Source organism: Vitis riparia, chromosome 18 (genome assembly GCF_004353265.1).
Source record: "Vitis riparia cultivar Riparia Gloire de Montpellier isolate 1030 chromosome 18, EGFV_Vit.rip_1.0, whole genome shotgun sequence".
NCBI lineage: Eukaryota > Viridiplantae > Streptophyta > Magnoliopsida > Vitales > Vitaceae > Vitis > Vitis riparia.
The window spans coordinates 9,163,099-9,187,096 of record NC_048448.1 but is presented as its reverse complement, the minus strand read 5'-3'; the positions used below and the strand labels follow the sequence as shown (position 1 = coordinate 9,187,096).

The following is a 23,998-nucleotide window of genomic DNA, read 5'->3' as shown; positions in this document are numbered from 1 at the left end:
ATTTTCGAGTTAATAGTATGAACGTCCACTGCAGAATGAGTAAGAACATTGCCTGCACCTGATTGATTTGAATGATAAATTGCCTTCCATGGAATTTTCTTTGCTTGAGAAAGGCATGTCAAATTATTTCATCAAATGATATGAAGAATAAGAATATTTCTAGATTGAATTTTATTGCACAACCAATTAGAGCTAATTCAAATTTCAAATAAAGAATTCATGTACAATAGGGAAGTTAATCATTTCATTTCCAAAAATAAAAATAAAAAATTACTATGGTAATATAATTGTAGTTCAATCCAAAGGCTAAGCAGCTTAAGATCACCATCATGTTTTCCATCTACAATTTCTATGGAGCTATCCTTGCATCCAGGTTTTTCCACATCCACTTTCTTTAGTTAACCGAGAACCTGATAGTTGGAAATCGATATTTTCTTCAATATCCAAACTCAATCGTCCATGCCCAAGTTTCAAATTCTTCGTTTCTGCTTTTCTCACCATACAATAACTATGGACTACTCTACTATTCGAATCAATGCTCTAAAACCCTCCTAGCATCTACTGTGATCAAAATTTATGGAAAATTTAATAGTCTCTCTAATAATTTCAAAGTTAGATAAACCCGAACAAAATAGATCAACATAATAAGTTAAGCATGGAACAAGCCTTAGGTGGCGTTTTTTTTTTTTTTTTGGCTTTTTTTCTGAAAGCAATTTGCTTTCAGAATTTAGGTTGTTTGTTTTTTTAATTTTTGATGACTTATTACTAAATTTTAAAAAAAAAATTGGCTTAATAAAAAAAGCCAGTTTTTTAAATAGAAAATGCAGTTAAAGTAGTTGAAAGAAGCTTGGAAGACGATAACTGGGAGGCGTTCGGATTGTAAGGGAAGTTGGTTCTCGCCCTCGGACCACACATGAGCCTCACCACCTCGTCATAGGCCCGAGCAACGTCCTCCGCCGTTTCGAATGTGCCCAACCAAATTCCAATCTTCCTGCACAAACCCGATTTCAATTAGCAACTTGGAAGTGGACACCGAAACGTGAACAAAACCAAAACCGAAACATGTACATGTTCATATGTGTGAACTTACAGAAGTTGGTGGCAAATTTTAGAGACCCAACTACCCCAATGCCTTTGTCTGACGCCTCGATATCGCTGCTGAGGTCTGGCCATGTTAGAGTTATTAAAAAAAAAAATGAAGAAAACGTTTCGTGTGGGAAGTGTTTGTGAAAATGCTTGAAAGACATAATGATACAAAGGAGAGGGATGGCCAAGTGATGGAGGAGGGTAGAGGGGTTTATGTAGGTGGGCTTGTTGACAGGTATAGGAGCATTGGAAGGGGCTCTTGTTTAAAAAAAAAAAAAAAACAATCTCAATGTTTTTTAGCATTAAGTTAATAGAAATAAAATATTAAAAAAAAAACAACTTAATACTTAACACTATTAAGTATTATTTAACACTAAGTTAAATAAAAGTTTTATTTAGAATTAAGCAAAAAAAAACAAACGCCACCTTAATTTTTCAAATTTCTTATCATATTTAGGCGAATTGTGGCACCTTTTCTATGGATAGCAGGGATTTTCTGTAGATGACATAAATTTAGAATTGATCAAATCCATACCCTCCATATGTAACAACTAACAGTTAATTCCCATATTTTTCTTAGAGTCTGATCCTGTTAAAAATATTATATAATGGAAAATGCTAGTGATAAAGCCATTATTGATTGAAATATACGTACCTACATCTGAAATGGAGGATGACCATCAACCACACATTCCATGGCTAATAAGCAAAGTACTTCAGAAGACTAATGCATACCGAAATATATGCTTGATTTCTCTTCCTTCCAGAACTACCTTCTCCCCAACTTGTCACTAGACAAGATTGAAATATTGTAGAAGGAGAACCCTATCCTACTTAATGTCATAAATGATGACATTAGAAAGGCATATAAGGCTGTTCTTCATGCACGCTTCAAGAAGGTGAGCTCCATTTTTCACTTTTGCATGAAACCATGAACCAAGATTTCATTAGATCTATCAGATGCTACATATGCAACCACAAGTGAATTAATGAACTATGAGTTTGAGATTTTTTTATTTTATTTATTTATTTATTTTGTATATTTTTTTGGTCTTGGATAATAATATTGTCTCAAAAATTCATTGAATATGCATAAATGAATATCACTATGTCATAGAGTAGAATAGCATACGTACCTCTCTTTATGTTTTGCTAAATCATTGATTCATCAATCACAATGTGTAAATTTCAAGGGAAGTACATTCTTCACCAAAGTGGAGTTTTCCAAGACCCTTACAATCCAAGAAAAATCATTTCAAACTATATAATTATATGTATTCTTCACAAATCAATCAAAATGGTATTAAAGTAAGATAGCTCTCTTAAAACAAGCATTTACAGTAATGAAGGCAGTAATGGCAAATTCCAACAAAATCATTCTCACTTCTTATCAAATGTAAATAATAAGAAATATCTAACAATCAAAACAAAATCAATCAAATGAGAAGTATTTCCCTACTATTTCTTAGCTTTACTTTAAATAGATATGCATACGTTATGCTTTATCCACAAAAATTTTGGATAAGCTAATTTTTTCTATACCACTTCTCGATCTTAGCATGATTATTCTTACTTATGGATTAAAAAATAAATAAATAAATAAGAGTTAGTTCAAATAACATCCTTATACTTGAATCATTTTACACAAAAATCTTGCAAACATCTTATGTACACAAAAAGCATGCAACCTCAATCAAAAGTTAAAAGCATTCTAATGGTTCTTTACAAATAATTAAGATCCTATAATATTGACAATGCTCATAATAGTTTAATCCAACACTAGGCAAAAACCTTCAAACGAGTGAGTCATACTCTAAATTAATCACTAGCCCATTATTCCACTTTATTAATGAAAGTCTCCATGCATACAAATTCAAGGCCATTCAAAATAAACCAAATACACACTACACCCTAAATTAATCATTCTAAACAATTAATAATTCAAATTTAACAACAAATACAATCTAAATAAAATTAAACTGAGATCTAACTTATAAAATCAAAGATTAAAATCTAAAAACTTGAAATTCGATATAGTGATTAATTGTCCAAAATAAGATTATTTGGATTCTAAAAAATTTAGTAATTTGATCTAATCCAATTTATTAATTTAATTAACAAAGAATTAGTACCTTCTATTTCCCCTAAATTAGTCAAATAACATAATTTTATAATAAATTCGTAATGGTCACTTATAAAATAAATTTAATCCTTCAATTGAACAAATAAAAATATATATTCTAATTAACCAAATTGAACTATATAAATGAAAAAAAAATCAAAAACATATACTGGTTGATTAATTTAAAAACCCTAATCTATTTGCAAATTTTCTTAATCTAGAAACTCAATTAGCAACTACGATCTAGAATACATGAGTGAATTAAATGAAATAGATTTATATATGAAAATATTTATCTTTTGTTTACCTCAATCTAGTAACCAAATAAATTGAAGATACAAAAAAAAAAAATTCTCACCTTATGAAGTTGAATGGGAGATTGGTAATTTATGACTTATGACAAGGCAGTGATGTGAAGATCCACAAAGATAAAAAACATATACTGGTTGATTAATTTAAAAACCCTAATCTATTTGCAAATTTTCTTAACCTAGAAACTCAATTAGCAACTACGATCTAGAATACATGAGTGAATTAAATGAAATAGATTTATATATGAAAATGTTTATCTTTTGTTTAACTCAATCTAGTAACCAAATAAATTGAAGATACAAAAAAAAATTCTCACCTTATGAAGTTGAATGGGAGACTGGTAATTTATGACAAGGCAGCGATGCGAAGATCCACAAAGATCCATACAAAAGGTATTGGACATGAATCTTCTAATAGTTAAGTAATCAAATGAGAAGAAAAAGTACAAGGAAAGAAAAGAAGATTTTGTGTGCCTTAAAGAGAAACAGAGCACTCAATTTATAGAGGGTAGATTCGTACAAATATTAGTATAAACCCTAGGGTTGGGATCATCCTAGATTATGATAACCCTTATCTCATTCTATAATTGTTAGAGTTGGCATTATCGTATAATCAAGCCTTATCTTTTATGAACTTTGAGAATATTCTAGTCATTTACAAGAAATATGCCTTTAGAAAAAGCCTTAAATGGAAAGATTAGGTCAAAATAGCCTATTCAAATGGTCTTAGACAACTTTGGACTTTATGTTGCTCTAAACCAGTTTTGCCTTCACCAGCCCAATCCAACCCATTAAGCAAGCTTGAGTCCATCCACACATGTCTTATTAGTTTAGTAGGCTTGATTTGGTCCTCATAGATAGGTTTCAACCTATAGCTAGGTAGGCCCTAAGATGGTTTGGCATAGCGTTGCAAATTATGTTTTTACCAACCTAGGTAAGTTTGGAAGGAATAGGCACTTAGCCTTAAATAGAAATATTAGGTCAAAATACCTTATTCAAGTGGACTTGAAAAGCTTTAGACTTGATGGTTTCTCTAAAATGGCTTCGCTTAAACTAACCCAATTGTACCCCTTAGCAAGCTTGAGTCAATCCACACATGTCTTATTTAGTTGTGCAAAGTTGATTTAGTCGTCATAGGCATGTGTTGACATATAGCTTGGTAGGCTCTAAGATGGCCTTACATAGCTTCACCAAAGTATGCGTTTCCTAAGCTAGGTAGGCCTAATCAAATATGATTTAAAGAAGTGGGTAAGTCTCAACTCTTTTCGGTCAAATGGGCATTACTAGATTGGTTGGGCCTCATCCCATCTAGTATAGGAAATCCTTGGTCTTCTAGTAAGGCCCCAATCTAAGTGGGTTCTACAAACTTTCTTCTCAAAGACCGTAAAAGCCTTCATTCAAAAGCTTTCTTATTTGCATATAGCACCCATAATCTTTATTCTCTTTCTTGAGTCCTTATAACTTGACTAAAAGTAATTTTAAAATAATATTATTCTCTTAAGACAAGAACTTATTCTTATTCACTAAAATGTAAAAGTTGAAACAACCCCTTACTATAATTTAACTTACAAGCAAATTTTTTAAGCACAATACTTTTCAAAATTTAGAAAGAATCTATTATATCTTCTTAGACTTCGAAAAGGTTATTGATATATTATCAGAGAGAGAAAAAGCTTTAAATTAGATACACCTTAACAATAACAATAATAATAATAATAATAATAATAGTAATTATAATCATGAGGATGGTTGTGATAATTTGAATTTTAGTGTAGAATTTTTTTTTTCCAAATTGGATCAAATAGAAAAGATGTAATTTAAAATCAAATGGAAAGCGCAATATATTCTTAGGGTGAAGGTCCTTTAGGACTGCAAGAATAGGAAAATTGCATCATGTCACCTACATTGATGAGCATTTGGTCAAGTACATGATGCAAAACTCCAAGAAGGGTTTATTACCCTTTGGGTTTGGGGTTGTCTTTCTTAAAATCAATGTCCTTGGACATCCGTGGAAAGATATCGCATTTAGGTGGTATCCTATGGCTTTGCAATGGATAGTCTTAAGTATGTGATGCGATGTGTTAAACCAGATATTTGCTTTGTTATAGGAATAATGAGTGGATATTAGTTCATTTCCTTATTAGAGTTTTGGGTAAATGTCAAGCATATACTCAAGTATCTTTGGATAACAAAGGATTATATGTTTGTGAGTCTTTGCGATGAGTTAGTACTCATTTCATACTGGTAATTGGACTTTCAATATAATGAGAACTCTCGTCGTCTTACCATTTTTTCCTGCAATCGAAAGAGAGAACCCTACCCTCCACCCTTGAGATCTCCACCATCTTAGTGCCTAAACACAAGAAGAGTCATTAGGTAGAAGATCATGGTGTTTATGAGATCTAATACAACTTTGGAGTTATCTACATCGATTGGAATTGATCTGGGAACATCCAGATCAAAGGTATGTGATTTTATTCTCTAGATCTATGATTTTTGTCGTATAAATATTGATTTTTGAATACCTGGTTTTTCATTGAGATAGATTTAGAGAGCCTAGGATAGATTTCCATGCTCCCTGTGAAATTCAGGGCATAGGAACAGAGTGATCCAGGGTTCCCAACAATATAGTCTCAAATGTAGGTCAACAAGTAGAGGTTGGCTCTCTCAAATAAGCAATCACCCCAATCAATGTATTTATGAGCTAGGGCGAGACACAATAAACTAATAATAATAAATGAGTAGAAAGTATACAAAGATGATGAGTGTGGCCTTAATTGAGTATCAAGATGAGGTTTATAATAAATGTCATCTTGACCAAATGTCATCGCCCACAATTACATTTGCTTGTTTAAATTAGACTTAAGTTCAAGCATAAAAGGTTTAAGGAGAACTACAGATGCGAAACTTGAGCAAGCTACTAGTATGAAGCTCTTAGTTAAGGTCCATATGGTTGTAGTTTGACATATACTCTTCAAATGAAGAGAAACCACCATAGCATGTATTTCATACTACATGTGTTTGAATGCGAGACTAATAAGAAAAATGAGTGATTAATCCTTGCATTTTCACTGTGTGAAATCCTTAGGACTTATTACAATTATAATAATCATTTATTGTACGCTTTGTACTTTTGATTATGTTTTGATGTTACAAATTAATGTTTCTACTTTGGTATGTTTCCAATGGAAATGAAATAATTTATCCTTATGAGATATATTAGGCAAGTGATTAATTTGAATCTCAAAGGCGTGAGCTCAAAAGGAAAAATTTTTAAGTGACGTTAACAAAAATGTATTCATGATCGACTGGTTATATCACTTTTGTAGCTGATATAATTGTAAATACACTTATAATGTTGAATAGAATATACAACTTCAAATGATTAAGTGTATACATTAAAAATATAACTAAATAAGTTTTGGATACAACGAGACATGATTATTATGGTTCACTCAAATTTTAAGGTTGAGCTATTATGAATCTCTAACAAGTACATAAGTTTATAGCTTCCAAATTGTAGGTGTGTTCACATGATCGCGCAACCTATTTGCCTTTATGAATGACCTTAAAAAATGGAATAGAATGGACTTAGCTGTTATTAATCGGGCTATTTTAGCCTTGGAAAACCTAAAGTCCAATAGGGAACACCTAGACTAAGGGGAAGGGTGAATAGGTGATTTCAAAATTTTCAATAAAAATTTATATGTTATACCCAATTATTTTACCCTACGAGATGTTAAGGATAATTTGTTCTCAATTATAGGCAATTCAAATATAATATCAAATATAAAAGATATTGACTAAGACACAAGATTTTTTACGTGGAAATCCCCTACACTAACTACGAAAAATAAAAAACCATGAAGTCTTGGACCTACTAATCTAAATCCAATATTTGAAATCAAGTTACACAAATTTACTTGACCCTTTTCCTTAAAGACTTACTTTCCAAGACCTATAACTAGATCTAAGTCTGTGACGTAGCAACCTCTTATTGTTCCATAGTAGATCATTTAGCCACTTCGAAAGGATAAAGGTCTTCAACCCAAAATTCAAATAATAATCCTTAAATGAGAGATCGATAATGGTGTGACACTTTGGGCTCTCTCTAGGAGACCTTCTCTAGAGAATGAAATGTCTCTCAATAATCTATCTTCAATCTCATTACCTCTAAGGCTTATAGGGAGATATTTATAGGCAAAAGCTTAAAGAGTCTCAATTTTGGAAGTTTTTTCAATTGAAATTGCATGAAAAACTCAACAAAAATTGCATGACCGCTTGAGCCAACTCATGGACGGCTTGAGTGCCTTGAGCACTTGAACTGCATGGCTCGCTTGAGTAGTTTTGAGCGCTTAAGCGATCTTGCTCTCTTTCAAAGAACAAATTTAAATCATTTTAAGTTCAAAACAAAAACTGATCCTCTTAATATCTCAACATAACCTAATTTGTCACAAATCAAACCTCTTTAGACGTACCTATGACTTCCCGATTGGACAAACAACAACCTTTGACCTTCAATGGAAAACAAGTCACTATCTAAAAAGATTTTGATGGTCAAACATTACACAAAACAAAATTGTCAACAAATAGACAAGATTTACTTTCCTAACACGTCCATTTTGTGCGAGTAGGAGGTGTTGGAGTCAAGTTTAAGTGCCCAAGTAAGCTGCCCAACTTAACCTAATAAATAAAAAATGGTTGTAGAGAAGTAGTTTCTAGGAGTTTTGAAACTACCCAAAAATTGCCATTATAAAAAAAAGAGGGCTCTATTTCTCTAAGAAACAAAAACAGAAAGAATAAGTTCTTTTTTCTCTCTCCTTGAGAAAACTAGAAAATGTACATGATTCTTCTTTCTAGAACAAAGTCCTCTCTTGAATTTTTTTAGTTTTCTTTGTGAAAACAAGTGTTAAGGCTCTTGTGTTGATTAAAACAAAATGGTTTTTGTATTTACAGTTCTATTCACAACTTGGGTAGTAAATTTGTCAATAAAATAACTAATGGAGATTCTTAAGCATTTCAAAAGGTAATCTGAAACCTTTTTCCTTTACTATTAAAACTGTTTTTGAAAAAAATCGCTTAGACTATATTTGGTTAGTGGAAAATATCAAAATAATAATAATAATAAAGAAAATAATTTTCTCAATTTGATTTATTATGCAAAATATAAAAGAACATTAAATATAATTAAAATTAGTTAAAAAAAAGTATATATTATTTTTTTTTTGTAGAGAAAAAGAAAAATAAGTGAAATGAAGTGGAAAAAGTATGCAAAAGTAATTTATTAAGTTTAAATATATTTATTTTTATTTTTCTTTATTTGTTCTTTTCTTCATTTTGCCCTTTACCTTGTTCATTATCTTTTTTCTCATATTTTTTCCTAAAATTTTGAAAAACCAAACATCGCATTACTTTTTTGGATATAAATTAAGAAAGTGTTTTGATATTGTTTTTGGTAACTTATATAATAAAAAAAGTAATTTATGGAAAAATCACCTAACAACTTCAAGAATTCCTTCAAGTGATTTTTCATATTTGTTAAAAGTAATTTTAAAAATTTTGTCAAGCATTTAGAATTCGTTTGAGAGTGTTTCTAGTTGAAATATTTTTAATTAAAGCGTTTTCTATAAAATCATTCTTAGAAGAATCACCAATTAAGTGCTTCTTCAAGAAATACTTAAGTGATTTTTTAACTTTTTAAAAATGTTTTCCAAATTTTACAAATACCTAATTAATAATAATAATGAAAAACACTTGTAGAAATGTGAAACGAACTTTTATTGCCTAAAAACATTTTCGAATATTAAGAAACATTTTTAACAAAATTACTCTCAAAATAGCTCTTATGAAGTTTGTTTTGGTTCAAAATAGCTCTTAAGAAACATGTTTAACATGACACATGTAAAAAATGCAACTACAACACATGGTGTACCATTTCAAATGTTTAAAAATTAGACTAATAAATACAAGCAAATTATGCAATTAATGGAAGATTTAATAAATTAGATCGATTTGAAGTGAGTGAGATATGAATGGATGAAGAAGAGACATTAAAATAAGTGGGCAATTTTTTAAGTAATTATTTATTAAATTATTCGAAATAATATTTAAACATATTTTAAAAATAAGTGATAGGTGAAGAGAAAAAGTGATTGTACGTTAAAAAATGAGTTATAAAATAAATAAAAAAATGATATTTTTTCCGAGACATGTTTGGAGAATTTCCTCATAAATAAATGTACTATCAAAATGAATAAATGTTTTACAAAATCAAATTTATATTATACATTCATTCTTAATGGACAAAATTTATGTGAAATAAAATGAATTATTGAAAATGTCTATCCATTTAATGGTTATATTTAAATACCAAAAAATAATAAAAAAGAAAAAAAAATACTAATGGTTGTTGAAAATTTTGAGAAAAAAAAAGATAAAATATATGAAAATAAAAAATAGATTTGACATTACTAATTATTTTGGGAAAAGTGGGATTTGATTCACTAATATGAAAATATATGAAAAAAAGAACCCAAAATTTTTAAAATTAATATTATCTTTATTTATTTAAAAATAATTTGAAATACATTAACTTTTTAATGAGTCATCTAATTATTTCTAAAAATGCCCATTTATTTGTCATTTAATCCAAATCAATTAACAATTAGATCTCTTCATTTAAATGCTTTCATTCATTTTAATATTTTATTATTATTATTATTATTATTTGAGAATTTTCTTTTTTAAGAAACAAACACCTTGTAGGATTCTTATTTTAGTTTCCTAAAATTTTAGAAAATACAATGTAAAAAAATCCTATTTAAATAGGATTAATATTTTTTTATTTCCTAAAATTTTAAGAGGAAATATTGTCAAAGAAATCATATTAGTGAATCAAATCCTACTTTTCCCAATTATTTTTATATGTTACTTTCATTTTCTATGTAAAAATTACTTAATTTAAAACTTTAAAAATTATATTCAATTTTCTATATTTTTTTATACACCTTTTAAAATTTTTTTGCATAGTACTTTTCAAATTATTATATAAAAAAATTTATTAACTTTAAATCTATTTTTATTTTTATCTTTCATTTTTTTTCTTTTATATTCTCGATCACACTTTTTGGGACCAATTATAGCATACTATTTTAATCTTATCTATTAAGAATATGTAAAAAAAAAAAATTAAAAAATTAAAAATATATAAAAACACGATATTGTTAGGATGCAAGTAAAATGAAATTTAAAATTGTTTTTTAAAAAAAAATTAATTTTTACCTTAATTTGAGAAATTGTTTATGTAAATTTTTAAATGAGGAGACGGACCCCTTCATTTAGCCTGTAAATCTAGCGATAAACCGATTTATACATAAAAAGTTAAAAGTTAAAACCGTGATTACATTGCATCATCTGACGAGCAAAGATTCCTCTGCCTAACACTCTTTTCTCTTTCCTTCCCTTTCCATCAATCCAAACACCGAAATCTGCTTTCTTGAAACACTGTTCCCATTTTCTTCTGAAAACCTAGGGTTTTAGATCTCTCAGGTCAGCTTTTCTTCTCATGAATCTCTGATTCCCACAAAAATGTTGAACGACAACAGCCAAGATCTCGCCACCCACTTCCTCAAGCTCTCTCGTCTTGGCTCGACGCGCTCCGCCATGGATGTCGACGACGACGACGACCGGGAGGAGCCTCCCACGGAGCTCAACACCATCAACAGCTCCGGCGGGTTCTTGCTGGTGTCTCCGGACAAGCTGTCGGTGAAGTACCCCACCGTCCATATGCACGGCCACGACGTGGGAGTTGTCCAAGGGAATCGGCCGGCGCCGGTGAAGCGTCTCGTGTACTATTTCGAGATTCACGTGAAAAGCGCAGGCGTGAAGGGGCAAATTGCCATTGGATTCACCTGCGAGGGTTTCAAGATGCGGAGGCAGCCCGGGTAAGTTGCTGTTTGGGTGTTTGGTTGCCGAGAAAATGTGGTAAAATGATGGAAACTTGGTGTATGGTTGGGAATTCTTGCCCTGGCGTTTGCTTGTTCAAGGAGTTTTGGAGGGATTCTCTGTTTTCTTCTTGAGAAAATGCAGGAAAAGAGAAGAAATTAATGACTGGATTTTGGATTTGGAAATCATTTGGAAATTTAAAGATTATGATTTTGAGAATTTTTAGTTAACGCAAATCTTTTCTTGATTGTATGCTTTCTCTGTTGGACAAAACTTGTTTTTAATTCTTGTTCTATTTCCTCGTTAAGACATTTCTTTTGTCCTCTGATTGGTTGGTGAGAAAATATATGAAAGGGAAAGAAATTATATAGTTTTTTTAATTTGTGGAGAATCTTTATTCTGCTTGTTTGTTTGTTTTACCTATTCACAACTAAAGGAGCCATAAGTTTTTTTATTTTTCTTTTTGTTTTGTTTTGTTTCCTTTATTATGAGATTTTCCTTCTGATCTCTTTGATTGCTTACAAATATGAAACAAAAGAAAATAAATAAGGCTCATATTTTCCATTATTTGGATTCTGTAATTCTAGGAAATAAAAATATTCCTGAACTGTGTTCAATATTGGAAAGCAATGGAAGCCTTTGAGGCCTGGCTCAAGTGGTGAAGAGATGGGGAGGGCTTGTGGGAGGTTCCGGGTTCAAGTCCTAATGGGACAATAATTTCCCTATCAAAAAAAAAAAAAAAGAAAAAAAAAATTGGAAAGCAATGGAAACTTTCAGATAAAAGCTTTTCTTGGACATATTTTTTTCAAGGCTTTGACCAGCTGTGTGATCACAACAAAAGAAATATGGGAAATGTTAGCTCCCATAAAAGTGGCTTTCTTTATAGGGATAGTGCTTGGGCATCGATTTGAACCATTGTTCAGCTGATGTGGGTGAGGGCCATTCCAAATAGGTTTTGTATGCGGAAGAGGGATATGGAGAATGCAGTAGCTTGAGACTTATGAAATCTGAGCTTCACCCTCTTTATTTTAGTTTCGGTGCTCCTAAATACTATGATCTAGACCTTGGCCAATTGGCTTGGGAAGATTGGATAGAAAAAGAGGACAGTGTGGAAGTATGGTCAGTCTTGGGCTTCTGGGAGGAGCACAGAAAAAGAAATTGAGAAGAAAATGACTTATTGGTGTGCAAATTGAAGGACATTAATCTAAGATTCTTATTTATTTGATGGGTAGAAGTTAGTTTAGATTGAAGAACCTTCTTGGAGTTCTTTGACAACTAAGAAGGGAGCTGATTTGGGGAATTATTCATGTAGTTGTCTTTCTCTTCTTGTGTTATTTTTTCTTGTTGCAGTGGTGTATTTCCTTTTGGTGTCATGCAAAATATACACTATGCTCATTATTTATCTATGAAAATTTGACTTCTTAAAGCTTAATTTGGTTGAGATGGGTTTCATTTTATAAAAACCAAAACAACATAGGATATTTTGAATTTTAATTTTTTTTTTCTATCATTGCCTAAGTTTCCTCAGCCATAGATGGTGTAGCTTCATTTTTTTTTTTGATTGGAAACAACACAAAGATATATTGATAGAAAAAAAGAAGTACAAAAGAAGGATGAGAAATCCTCCCACTAAAGAAAACTAAACTACAAGAAAGTACACAGTAAAACAAACGAACTCTCTATGGGAGTTATTGTTTGCTTTGTTTGGTGTTACTTGGGTCCTCCCTTCTTCGGTTAGAGATACTCTTAGTGGTTGGTGCGACTTTAAGTTGGGCAAGAAGCGTAGGAAGGTGTGGAACGCAGCCCCTTTGTGCATTTTTTGGGCGGTTTGAAAGGAAAGAAACAGGATAGCTTTTGATAATGAAGAGTTATCAATTCATAGGTTGAAGAATTCTTTTGTTTGTAATCTTTGGCTATGGACTAAATCGGTTGTAAATGAGGGTCCTCTTCCTTTGATTAATTTTTTTGATTGGCTAGGCGCTAGTTGAGGGCTGGTATTGTATCTCTATTTCTTTTTGTGCCCTTTGGTGCCTCTTGTATACATCCTGTATGCTTGGGTCAGCCTCAAGGCGCCCTTTTCTAATATATTTTTGTTGTGTGTTTGCCTATCAAAAAAAAAAAAAACAAACGAACTCTCTAGAATGGACCATTCCTTATGGAGTACACACCGCTAACCAGTGAAGTTGTAACATATTAAGGGGAGTCCTCTTAAAAACCTTGGAACAAAAAGCCCAAAGAGAAGCAAGGAAAACAATAAAGTCCCAAAGATACTCTGAATTCCTTGCTTTATCCTAAAAAATCCTCGTGTTTCTTTCCCACCACACAACCCGAATTAAAGCGATGCTCGCAGCTTGCCACAAAACTATCCCCCTCTTAGAAGAACCAAAACCATTAAATTTGATGAACATCATGTCAAAGATGCTCCTCGGGGGGACCTAATCTGTCTTAGCTAACTGAAATAATTTGTGCCACAACCCAATCGTCAAGGAGCAATGTAGGAAAAGGTGATTTGTTGATTCCCCATGCTTCATGCACAAAATACAAATATCAGGACTAAGGGCTTTGTAGGGTCTTCTCAATTGTAGCATGTCATTAGTATTTACCTTCTTGTGTGCCACTAACCAGACAAAGGACTTCACTTTGAAAGGGACTTGAGATTTCCAAATGAACTTAGAAAGAAAAACCTGAGGAGAGCCAGAGTATTGAGATAAGGTTAGAAAGAAAGATTTGACTGAAAAAAGCCCTGAAGAAGATAAAGGCCAAAATTTGGCATCTGGAATCGAAGGAGATAAATGCAATCCATCAAGTGACTGCATGAGGCTTTCTAAGTCCTTTATCTTAGAATCTGAAAGGTTACGGCGGAAATTAAAGTTTCAAGAGAAAGGACGAGTAGAACCGAGAACTGAAGAAATAGGAATATTTTTATCCAAGACTACTCTAAATAGTCTTGGATATTGGGTTCCCAAAGGTTGGTCCCTCACCACAAATCTTCTTAGAACCGAATTCTTTCCCCATTTCCTACCACAAACCAAGTAAACAAGGAAAACTCTTGAAAGACTTGTACAATAGCCTTCCAAGGACAACGATGTGACCATCTGACTAAAGTGCTAGCATCCCAACCATTAGAGTGTGATCCATAAATGCTTAAGATGACCTAATGCCATAGAGCTGAACCCTCTCTAGGGTACCTCCACAACCATTTCCTTAAAAGAGCGAGATTCCTCAGAGAAATCTTCCCAAAACCTAATCCCCCTATTGCCTTCGGTTTACACACAACATCCCAACTAACTAAATGATCTCTTTTGCCTTCCCCAATCCCTGACCATAAAAAGATCCTTTGCAACCTCTCGATTTTTGCAGCCACTGAAGCGGGTAACTTAAATAAGGAAAGGAAGTAATAGGGCATATGGGTGGGGCAAGATTGGATAAGAGTTATCCTTCCACTGAAAGATAAGTAAGCCTTTTGCCACCCATTTAATCTTCTTCAGATTCTCTCAATCACTGGATCCCAAAAGCCACACGCCTTGGGATTCCCTCCCAAAGGAAGGCCCAGATAGAGTATAGGCCAACTAGAAACCTTGCAATCAAGCATCTCAGCCAATCTTGAAAGATGATTCTGATCAAGATTGATGCCATAAATATTACTCTTGTCAAGGTTGACCTTGAACCCAGAAATGTGCCCAAATACAAGTAAGAGACTTTTGAGAGTCTATAGATCTTCCTCCCTAGTGTTAGAAAAGAAAATGGTATCATCTGCAAATTGCAAATGGGTCACCCTAGTTCTGTTTCTACCTACCTTGAAACCCTCCAACAAATTTCTTTCCTCTGCTCTCAGTAGCATCCTACTCAGTACATCTGCGACTAAAGTAATCATCCTATTGATAATTTTTTTTTTCTTTTATCTTTTTATACAAGATTTCTTATAAACTCTCCATCGTTGGGGATGGTCCTAAGGTGTGGTTCTTCTTAGGGTTTGGTTGCTTTTTTTTGTGTATTAACACCTTGATTGCTTTGTGTACATCGTGTATACTTTTTCTTTTAATACGGTTGCCTTCACTTATAAAAATAAACTCTCCAACTGTTTGATCTAGAAGTTTTGTAGTAAGTTACAAACCATTTTTATTTTTATTTTATTTTATTGCTTTCTTGCCTCATATATATTTCCTAAGAAACACTCTAGAACCTTTTGTTTTCATTGAAGGAAGATGATGCTAAATGGAGCACTCGATACCTCCTTGGTATCAGACATCCTAAGGGTGGTGATATTATAAAAACCTCTCATGGGTTGTCCTATCATTCCCCTCAAGCAAGATAACAAACATTTTATCACTATTTTCAAATATGTGATTCTTTTTCAATATACAAACTATTTATGCTTGTAAGATCACATAGTTTTTAACATATACATGGCACTTATGTGTGTGTGTTTTAATAATGTTCTCTTCTACATTCTTGAAGTTTCAAATTTTCCCGCTTTGGTAATGATTTCAATCATTCCTTTAATTTATTTTTTATTTATATTTTTTTTTGTATATGATGTTTGATACCTTTGGATGATCAATAGTTCCATCATTATCAAGATTTTGATTCTTGGTGAGAGAACTTATACCCAATGATCTTTGAACAAGATCACTTATTGTATATGTTGTTTGTGCCCTATTCCTTTTCTCCATTTTCCTACATTTTTTTTTCTCTTGCAAAGAATCTCCCATTTGTCTACATGCATTCTTGTAGATTTGCTTCTAGGAAATAATTTATATGTATATATACCTTTTCCATTTTTGCTAACAAAAATGTCATTAGAATGGTTATCTAAATGCTTTATCTAAATTGTGCAAGAATTACTAACTACTTTGTCTTTAAAGATTTGTGACAATTTGTTAAAGATGGAATGATATTTTTCCTTTCTTTCTTATTTATTCATTTGCTAAAATAGTAAACAATGATGCACATTTTCTAGCTAGAGAATGTTTGCTTGATTTAGTTGAGTAAATCTATTAAAATATCATAGGAAGTTGATGGGCCAATTATGTTTTTTCTCTTTTCCCTTTTTATAGGCAATAAAAGATGTTATATTAACATTGCCTTAGAAAAGGGCGCACTAAGGTCCACATGATGTATGCAATATGCACCAAAAGGCAAGCTAATGAGAGAGAAAACAAAAAACAAGCTCCCTCATTGGAGTTGAACCAAACAAAGCCTGTTATGGACATTGAATGGTCATTTATGTACACTCTAATCCATTTAAAAAAAATAGCCACAAAAGAAGATTTAATTGCATTCTGCTGCTAAGCATAATCAAATGCCACAAATTCTTGTTGGTACAATGAAGGAGTAAATGATCAGTGCCTTCCTCACATTTATCCATGTAACATCTATTTGGTATGATTAATTCAAAATCCTTCTCTATATGGCTTCCCATGAAAAAAAACTTACTTTTTTTGGTACCCAAGAATTCCAAACTATGTGATTTAATAGAGAACTTACCACAATTGGTTGCCTTCTAGCTCATCCTATCCTCCTCATTGCTTCCAATTGTAATCATGTGCAAGTTCTATAAGACTCCATTTGCTCCTTTTCCAACCTACTCTCACATCTTTGTTACCCAATCATTATTGGTGATGATTGTAGAAAATAGTGTTGGAAGAGCTTCTTTCAAAAGACATGTCTCTACATCATCTCTTTCCAATATAATTTTTAAAAAAATAAGGAAGAGATAAAGAGCGAAATAAATGTATTTAAAGCAATATAAACTTAATTTTAATAAAAATTAAAGACATTGATAATGCAGCTAACTAGTTGTATCTGATAGCAACATATCCATATCCGACCATCTCTACTGAAATCCCTTCCAGCAGAGATTATAGAATCTTTGAACTTTATAGTTTATTTTGAGCCTTTGCACAGGACTGAATATGTTGCATTCTAATGTAATACAAGGAATTTTTTGCTCAATACTTCAACTTGTAAACCACTAAATTTATTATAACTCTTTTTTCTTCTTTTATTGAGTTAAAAAAGTTAAGATCTAGATTCTTGGGCAAATAAATAGGATTCAAGGGTTTTGTTTTTCTACAGTTTCATATCTTTTAATTGTCTGAGGTCTGCTTTCTAATTAGTTTATCATCAAATAGTTCGGGAGATTGGAAAGAAAACCATTTTGGCACCACGTTGAATTCTCACTTGGTAATCTAATATAGGGATGAGCAAGTAAGGTGGGTGTGGCTTGAACTTGTTGTGTCCTTTGTGGAATTGCGTAGTTGTGTCATCATATTTGTGTCTAGTGAAAGAAAAAGTACAAAACAGAAGTAAATGATTTTTTTCCATGTAGCTTTAAAACTGTTGCCCAATGGATGTGAGTTTTACGAACTGCTTTAAATTGTGAATGTCTTTTATTCCTTGTTCTTTCTTTCTTTTTTCTTTCCTTTTTCTAAAGTTGTGCTGCAATTCTTCATCTTTTTCTTTTATTTGGCAGCTGGGAACAAAATAGTTATGGATATCATGGGGATGATGGACTGTTATATCGAGGACAACCAAAGGGGGAGGCTTTTGGCCCAACCTATACATCTGGTGATACAGTTGGCGGTGGTATTAACTATGCTACACAGGAGTTTTTTTTCACGTAAGACTATTGTCCATGTGGTAGTGCCTTTTCTGTTAGAATGGAATGTGTTGTGTAAGCTTTTGGGGCTCCTTAAGCACTTGTTATCCTTTTTTACCTCAAAATGTTCCCTGACAAAATATCTGTGCTGTTTATGTTGATTCAAGTAAAAATGGGGCGGTAGTGGGAACAACGCGCAAGGATGTGAAGGGTCGCTTATATCCTACAGTTGCTGTTCACAGTCAAAATGAGGAGTATGTTGTGCGTTATTTCAAAGGATCTGTCTCTTCCTACATGTATCTATTGTGATAAGGTGTCATATGTGTGATTAAAACTCTGCAAATGTTGCATCTTCACATGTACTTTTGTTCAAATAGTTGAGACTAATTGTTCTAAGTTTAGTAGTAGTTGGTTATATATTTTTCTCTTCTGCTTGCATGGCTTGGAAGGTTCATTATACCGTTTATTCGTGTTCAGAATAGGATATGCCTTGGCTCCTTTCTTTAGACAATTATATTTATTCTTCCATTTAAATATTGTAATAAGACAGTTGCATTTGTGTCATGGTGTGCATGATTGAGAAAGTGAAAATAATATAATCTTATAGCATGTTGCTTTGGTCCTGTTAGTTGAGGTGAATGGGTTAATTATAGATTATATAATATGAAATGATATTTGCTATGCTGATTGGATTTCTCACCAGTATTTGCATGGATGTGGTGGGTTTGTTATTTCTAACCGCCAATGTCAAAGTGGAAAAAAAGAATATGTTGTGTCTTTGGTTTTAGATTATTGTATTTCTTTAATTATCTGTTGTGACAAGACATTGGACAATTGCATTTGCATATTGGTGTTCGTGATTTAGACAATTCAAGTGTTTTAGTCTTTGCATCTATTTTGCTATGACTAGTTGAGTTAATTGACTGATTTGAGGTCATATCTTCTGTAGCAATGCATGTTCATTTATATTTGCTTGGTTAGGGGCTAATTTTGTGTTTAATATCTGTCCTCAGTTTGTTGATGAGAAATGGTTTCTATTTCAGTGTTGTTAAATGGTGTTCTGTTGCCTAGGCAGTTTTGGGAGTTAGGTGATACTGTCCTATTGATTCACTTTCTGTGATAAAAATTCAATTTGAACTTTCTTTCATGATTCACCAATTTTAGAAATTGAATTCACCAATTAAGTCGAATCATTTCCATTAGTATGATTACCTTTCTAGGGAGAGGCCATAAATGATTTTTTTCATATGCAAATAGGAAAAATATATTAAAGGCATATAACCAGAAAAGGGATGCAACTCACGTATGCAACAGTTATGAGGCTGGCTAAGGCAACTGGGAAAAGAAAACAGAAACTTTTGGCTTAATTATCCTAAACTCTCCAAGCACAAACATAAGGTGTTAAAAATCGCTTTCTCAAATCCCACTTTGAAATTTCTAATCAAGTATTCTTTTGTTACACTCTTTCCAAATTGGTCAGAAATGTCATTAGTCATCTGCTATGCCTACTTGGGATTACTCCCCATGGAGCCACTATGCCAGCTAAATAACACATCTCTGCCAAGCGTGGAAGAGCTCAAATCACCCAAATAATGAAACACACAAATGTAACAACACTCATCTGCACCGATTCCTAGACCTTGCTTGCAAAGGCAACATCGTTTAATCATACTACAATCTTTTTTTTTATTTTTTATTTTTTTATTAGTTGGTCAACATTAAGAACTTCGTCTAATACCATCTCCCACATAAAATGCTGATCCTAGGGGGAAACCTTTGAATTGTAAAAGCCTTTTTGAGAACAATTTTCAAAAGATATTCTTTGATGTTTTCTAAAATGGAAATCTATTTGGGAACTTAGAATGTTGTTAACACGTTTTTTGCATTTTCAAATATTTCTTAAAAATAATTTTTATATATATTCTTTATTTTCAATTATTCTTGTATAATTATTTTTTAAAGCAGCTCCTCAAAAAAAAAAAGTGAAAACGATTTAAAAATGTTCTTAGAAAATACCTTGTTTTCAAAAAAATGTTTTGTAAAAAACTAACCAAGCATAGTTTCAAGTCTAGAAACTAGTTTTCTGTTTTTAAGAAAAAAAATTGTTTTTAAAAACAATTCCCAAACATGCTTTAGATCCCTTTAATTGGAAAATTGAAAAATCACTCTAGATTGAAGACTTGAAATAGAAACTAATAGAGAAATTTTGTTTCTTTGATGCCTTCTAAAACCAACTTATCTATCATACCCCTTGCCAAAGTTGAGCCTGCAAGAACACTATTTTTTTTTTTTTTTTTGATCAGTAAATAAGCAGAATATATTGAAAGCGCTTGCAAAAAGGCACAACAAAGTACACACAGAGTATATAGATATGACCTAGAGACAAGCAAGAAAAGAAAATAGAAAGACTAAAACCCACCTTCCCACCAACACCTAGCTCCCATGAGGGCTAGAAATCCCTAGCAAAAACTAAAGAAGAGAATAAAGAACCCCTACTCGGAACAAACAAAGAACCCATGGCAGAACAAAAAAAACACCAGTGGCCAACAAATACCCTTGTTCTTAAGTCCTCACCCCCCTCCCCTTTCCTTTTATTGCGGTCAAAGCACTATCGTAATTGATTGAGCACTCAAGCCTTCGGATTTCCTTCTCAAGACGGGAAGAGGATATGGATTTTCGCCTTCCCCTTGACACCTTAACCCCACGACCTTTCTTCGCCTCCAATTTTCTAAGAAGAGAGCTGATTTCCTTTATGAAGCCTAAAACTGGCAACCCTAACAATTAGAGAACTCGACAAAACCTTTGGGAAGACATGCAAACTCCCCCTCTACTACACATCCCAAACCCGTGCCCCTAATAGGATCCACCCCTTAGATTTGGCCTTTGATACTGAAGTTCCCTTCCCTATCTTCACTGAAAGCTCCAAGGACCCATCTTGCACCCACAACTTCAAATCGGGGGTCGAAGGACTTGAATAAGAGAGCGTAGAAGAAGGTTGTTGGTTTGCCTCCACCAACAAAGCTTCATCAGTAATTGCTACCTGAGAGTCCATCAAAGGCACTAAGAAAGAGCCAGGGCATTTGATTAGATCACCCTTACTACCCCTCTCTCTCCTTTTTGCTGTCGTGAGCACAGAATCCATGGCTGCAACCCCAAAAGGCCTCACCATGACGATGTCCCCCTCCCTCCTCTCAGTCGTTGTGACTTTGCCCCCCCCTTGAATTGACTTTTTTTTTGATAAGTAAAGTAAAATTCATTTAAAAAGAGACGCCAGAAAAGCAACTCAAGGTATACAAACCTATGCACGGTATACAAACTTATACACCCACCACAAAAAGGCCACAGAAAAAGAAAAAGACCCAAAGACCAACTGGCCCAAAATACAGCCTTAAAAGGATCCCAACCAATCAATAAAATTAACCAAAGATTGAAGACATTCGACTATAAACAGCTTAGCCTCAGACCATAGAGAGAGGATAAAGGAATATTTCAATCTCTGAATTGACAGCTCATTATCCTTGAAAGCCAATCTATTCCTCGTCTTCCAAACTGTCCAAAAAATATGCAGAGGAGCAGCACTCCACACCTTCTTGCGCTTTTTGCCCAGAAAAGAACCATGCCAGCTGAGAAGCATCTCTCTAACTGAAGAGGGCATCACCCAAGACACCCCAACCAAGGTAAAAAGTAACTCCCATATGGTCCTTGTTTTTGAACAATGAAGCAGCAAATGGTCTATGGTCTCCTTATTCTCAAGACACATAAAGCATCTATTAGCCAAGGACCATCCTCTTTTCTGAACAAGATCTAGGGTTAAAGCCTTGCCCCATGCGGCCTTCCACGCAAAGAAACTAATTTTGGGTTGTACCCACCCATTCCAAATGCAGCAATATGGAAATAAAACAGGGCAATCCGCTTCTAGAGCACGGTATAGAGACTTGGTCGAGAATTTGCCGCTCTTTGATTTGCCACCATATCCTCTACATCCTCAAACACACTCCTCCCGTGAAGACGCTCCAAAAAAATTTCCGCCTCCTCCAAAAAAATTTCCACCTCCCAATCATTTAGGGCTCTTGAAAAACAAGGGTTCCAACCCTCACCCCCCATCCCCCCTCAGCCAAGGGATCCCTGACTTCCGCCACCCAAGCTTCTTTTTCAACAAACAAAGCAAAGAGGGAAGGAAAAGACTCACACAGAGGGGAGTCCCCACACCATCTATCCCTCCAAAATCTCACCCTCCTTCCATTGCCAACACTGAAAGAAATCCGTGTGCCCACCAACTCCCAGTCCATCCTTATTCCTTTCTAAAACCCCACACCATGTGCCTCTCTCACTTCCCGAGAGCACCAACCCCCTCTATTTTCCCCATATTTTCCTCTAATCACTTGATTCCACAAAGCCTGTTTCTCATTTGCGTATCGCCAATTCCATTTGGAAAGGAGAGCCTTATTAAGAATTGAGAGACATTTGACCCCCAATCCCCCTTTCTTTTTACTTAAGCATACCACCTCCCATCTTACTAAATGTGGTTTTCGCTCCAGGTTGCCACCACCCCATAGGAAGTCCCTTTGAATTTGCTCTAGTCTTCGTCTAACCGAACTTGGTAATCTCAACAAGGACATAAAATAAATAGGCAGATTCGACAAAGTACTTCGGATTAGAGTTGCTCTTCCTCCCTTGGATAAGTATTGTCTCTTCCACATAGCTACTCTTTTACGAAAGTGCTCTTCCACTCCATCCCACATTGATACTGACTTAAACGGAGCACCCAAAGGAAGACCCACATAAGTAGACGGGAGACTACCCACTCTACAACCGAAGTCCAAGGCAAGGTCATCAATATTCTCTACCCTCCCTACTGGAATGAGTTCACTCTTCTGCAAGTTAATTCTCAACCTCGATACGGCCTCAAACCACATGAGTAACCAACTTAGGTATGTTAGCTGGTCTTGAGAAGCTTGGCAAAACACCAAGGTGTCATTAGCAAGCAACAAGTGGGAAATCTGAACCCCTTCTTCGTTCCTACCCTTCACCTTACAGCTTGAAATAAAACCTCCCTCCACTGCCCTTTAAATAAAAAAGCTAAAGACCTCCATGGCTATCACAAAGAGATAAGGCGATAGAAGATCGCCTTGCCTCAATCCCCTTGAGCTTTGAAAGAATCTCTTAGGCGTTCCATTAACCATCATAGAGAAATCGCAGTAGATATGCACCACTTTATCCACCCTATCTATTTCTCACCAAAACCCATTTTCTGCATAACTGTGAGAAGAAAAGCCCAATCCACATTGTCATATGCCTTCTCTATGTCAAGTTTGCACATGATCCCATTTTCATTATTCTTCAGAACCGAGTCAATGGCTTCATTAGCTATTAGCACTGCATCTAGAATTTGTCTACCCTCCACAAAAGCCCCTTGAGCCTTAGATACCACCTTTCCAACCACCTTTTTAAGTCTATAGGCTAAAACCTTAGCTAACCACTTGTACAGGCTTCCCACTAAGCTTATGAGCTTGAAATCCCTCAAATCTTCAGCCCCCGCATTTTTTGGATTAAAACCAGAAAAGTTGCATTTAACCTTTTGAAAAATTTACCATGTTCATAGATCTCCCTGAAAAAGTTCATCACCTCCTCTTTCACAAAGCCCCAAGCAAACTAGCAGAACGCCATTGTGAAGCCATCAGGCCCTGGAGCTTTATCCCCACTACAACCCACCAGCGCGCCATACACCTCCTCTTTCGTGAACGACACCTCCAAAGCATCAGCATCCACATTCTGCAAAGTTTCGCACTGCAGCCCGGATAAAGGAGGGCGCCAGTCCCCCAAATTGGACAGCAGGGATCTAAAAGCATTTACAATTCCTTCACTAATCCCATTCTCCTTCGAATTCCAAACACCATTAATCCTAATTCGGTCCATATTATTTCTTCTCCTATG

General features: G+C 33.9%; 1 protein-coding gene across 2 annotated transcripts in view; it reads left to right on the top strand.

Annotated features, from left to right (window-relative positions):
• Positions 1-10,926: 10,926 nt before the first annotated feature.
• LOC117905993 (ran-binding protein M homolog) overlaps positions 10,927-23,998 on the top strand; it is a 46,794-nt gene continuing 33,722 nt past the window's right edge. Inside the window, exons 1-3 of one of the 2 annotated variants that reach the window (XM_034818907.1) lie at positions 10,927-11,462; positions 17,939-18,085; positions 18,232-18,318. In XM_034818907.1, coding sequence (XP_034674798.1) covers positions 11,107-11,462; positions 17,939-18,085; positions 18,232-18,318 — 590 coding nt within the window. In that variant the 5' untranslated portion in view covers positions 10,927-11,106. The remainder of the gene's footprint in view (positions 11,463-17,938; positions 18,086-18,231; positions 18,319-23,998) is intronic. The other variant, XM_034818906.1, reaches the window with a different exon arrangement.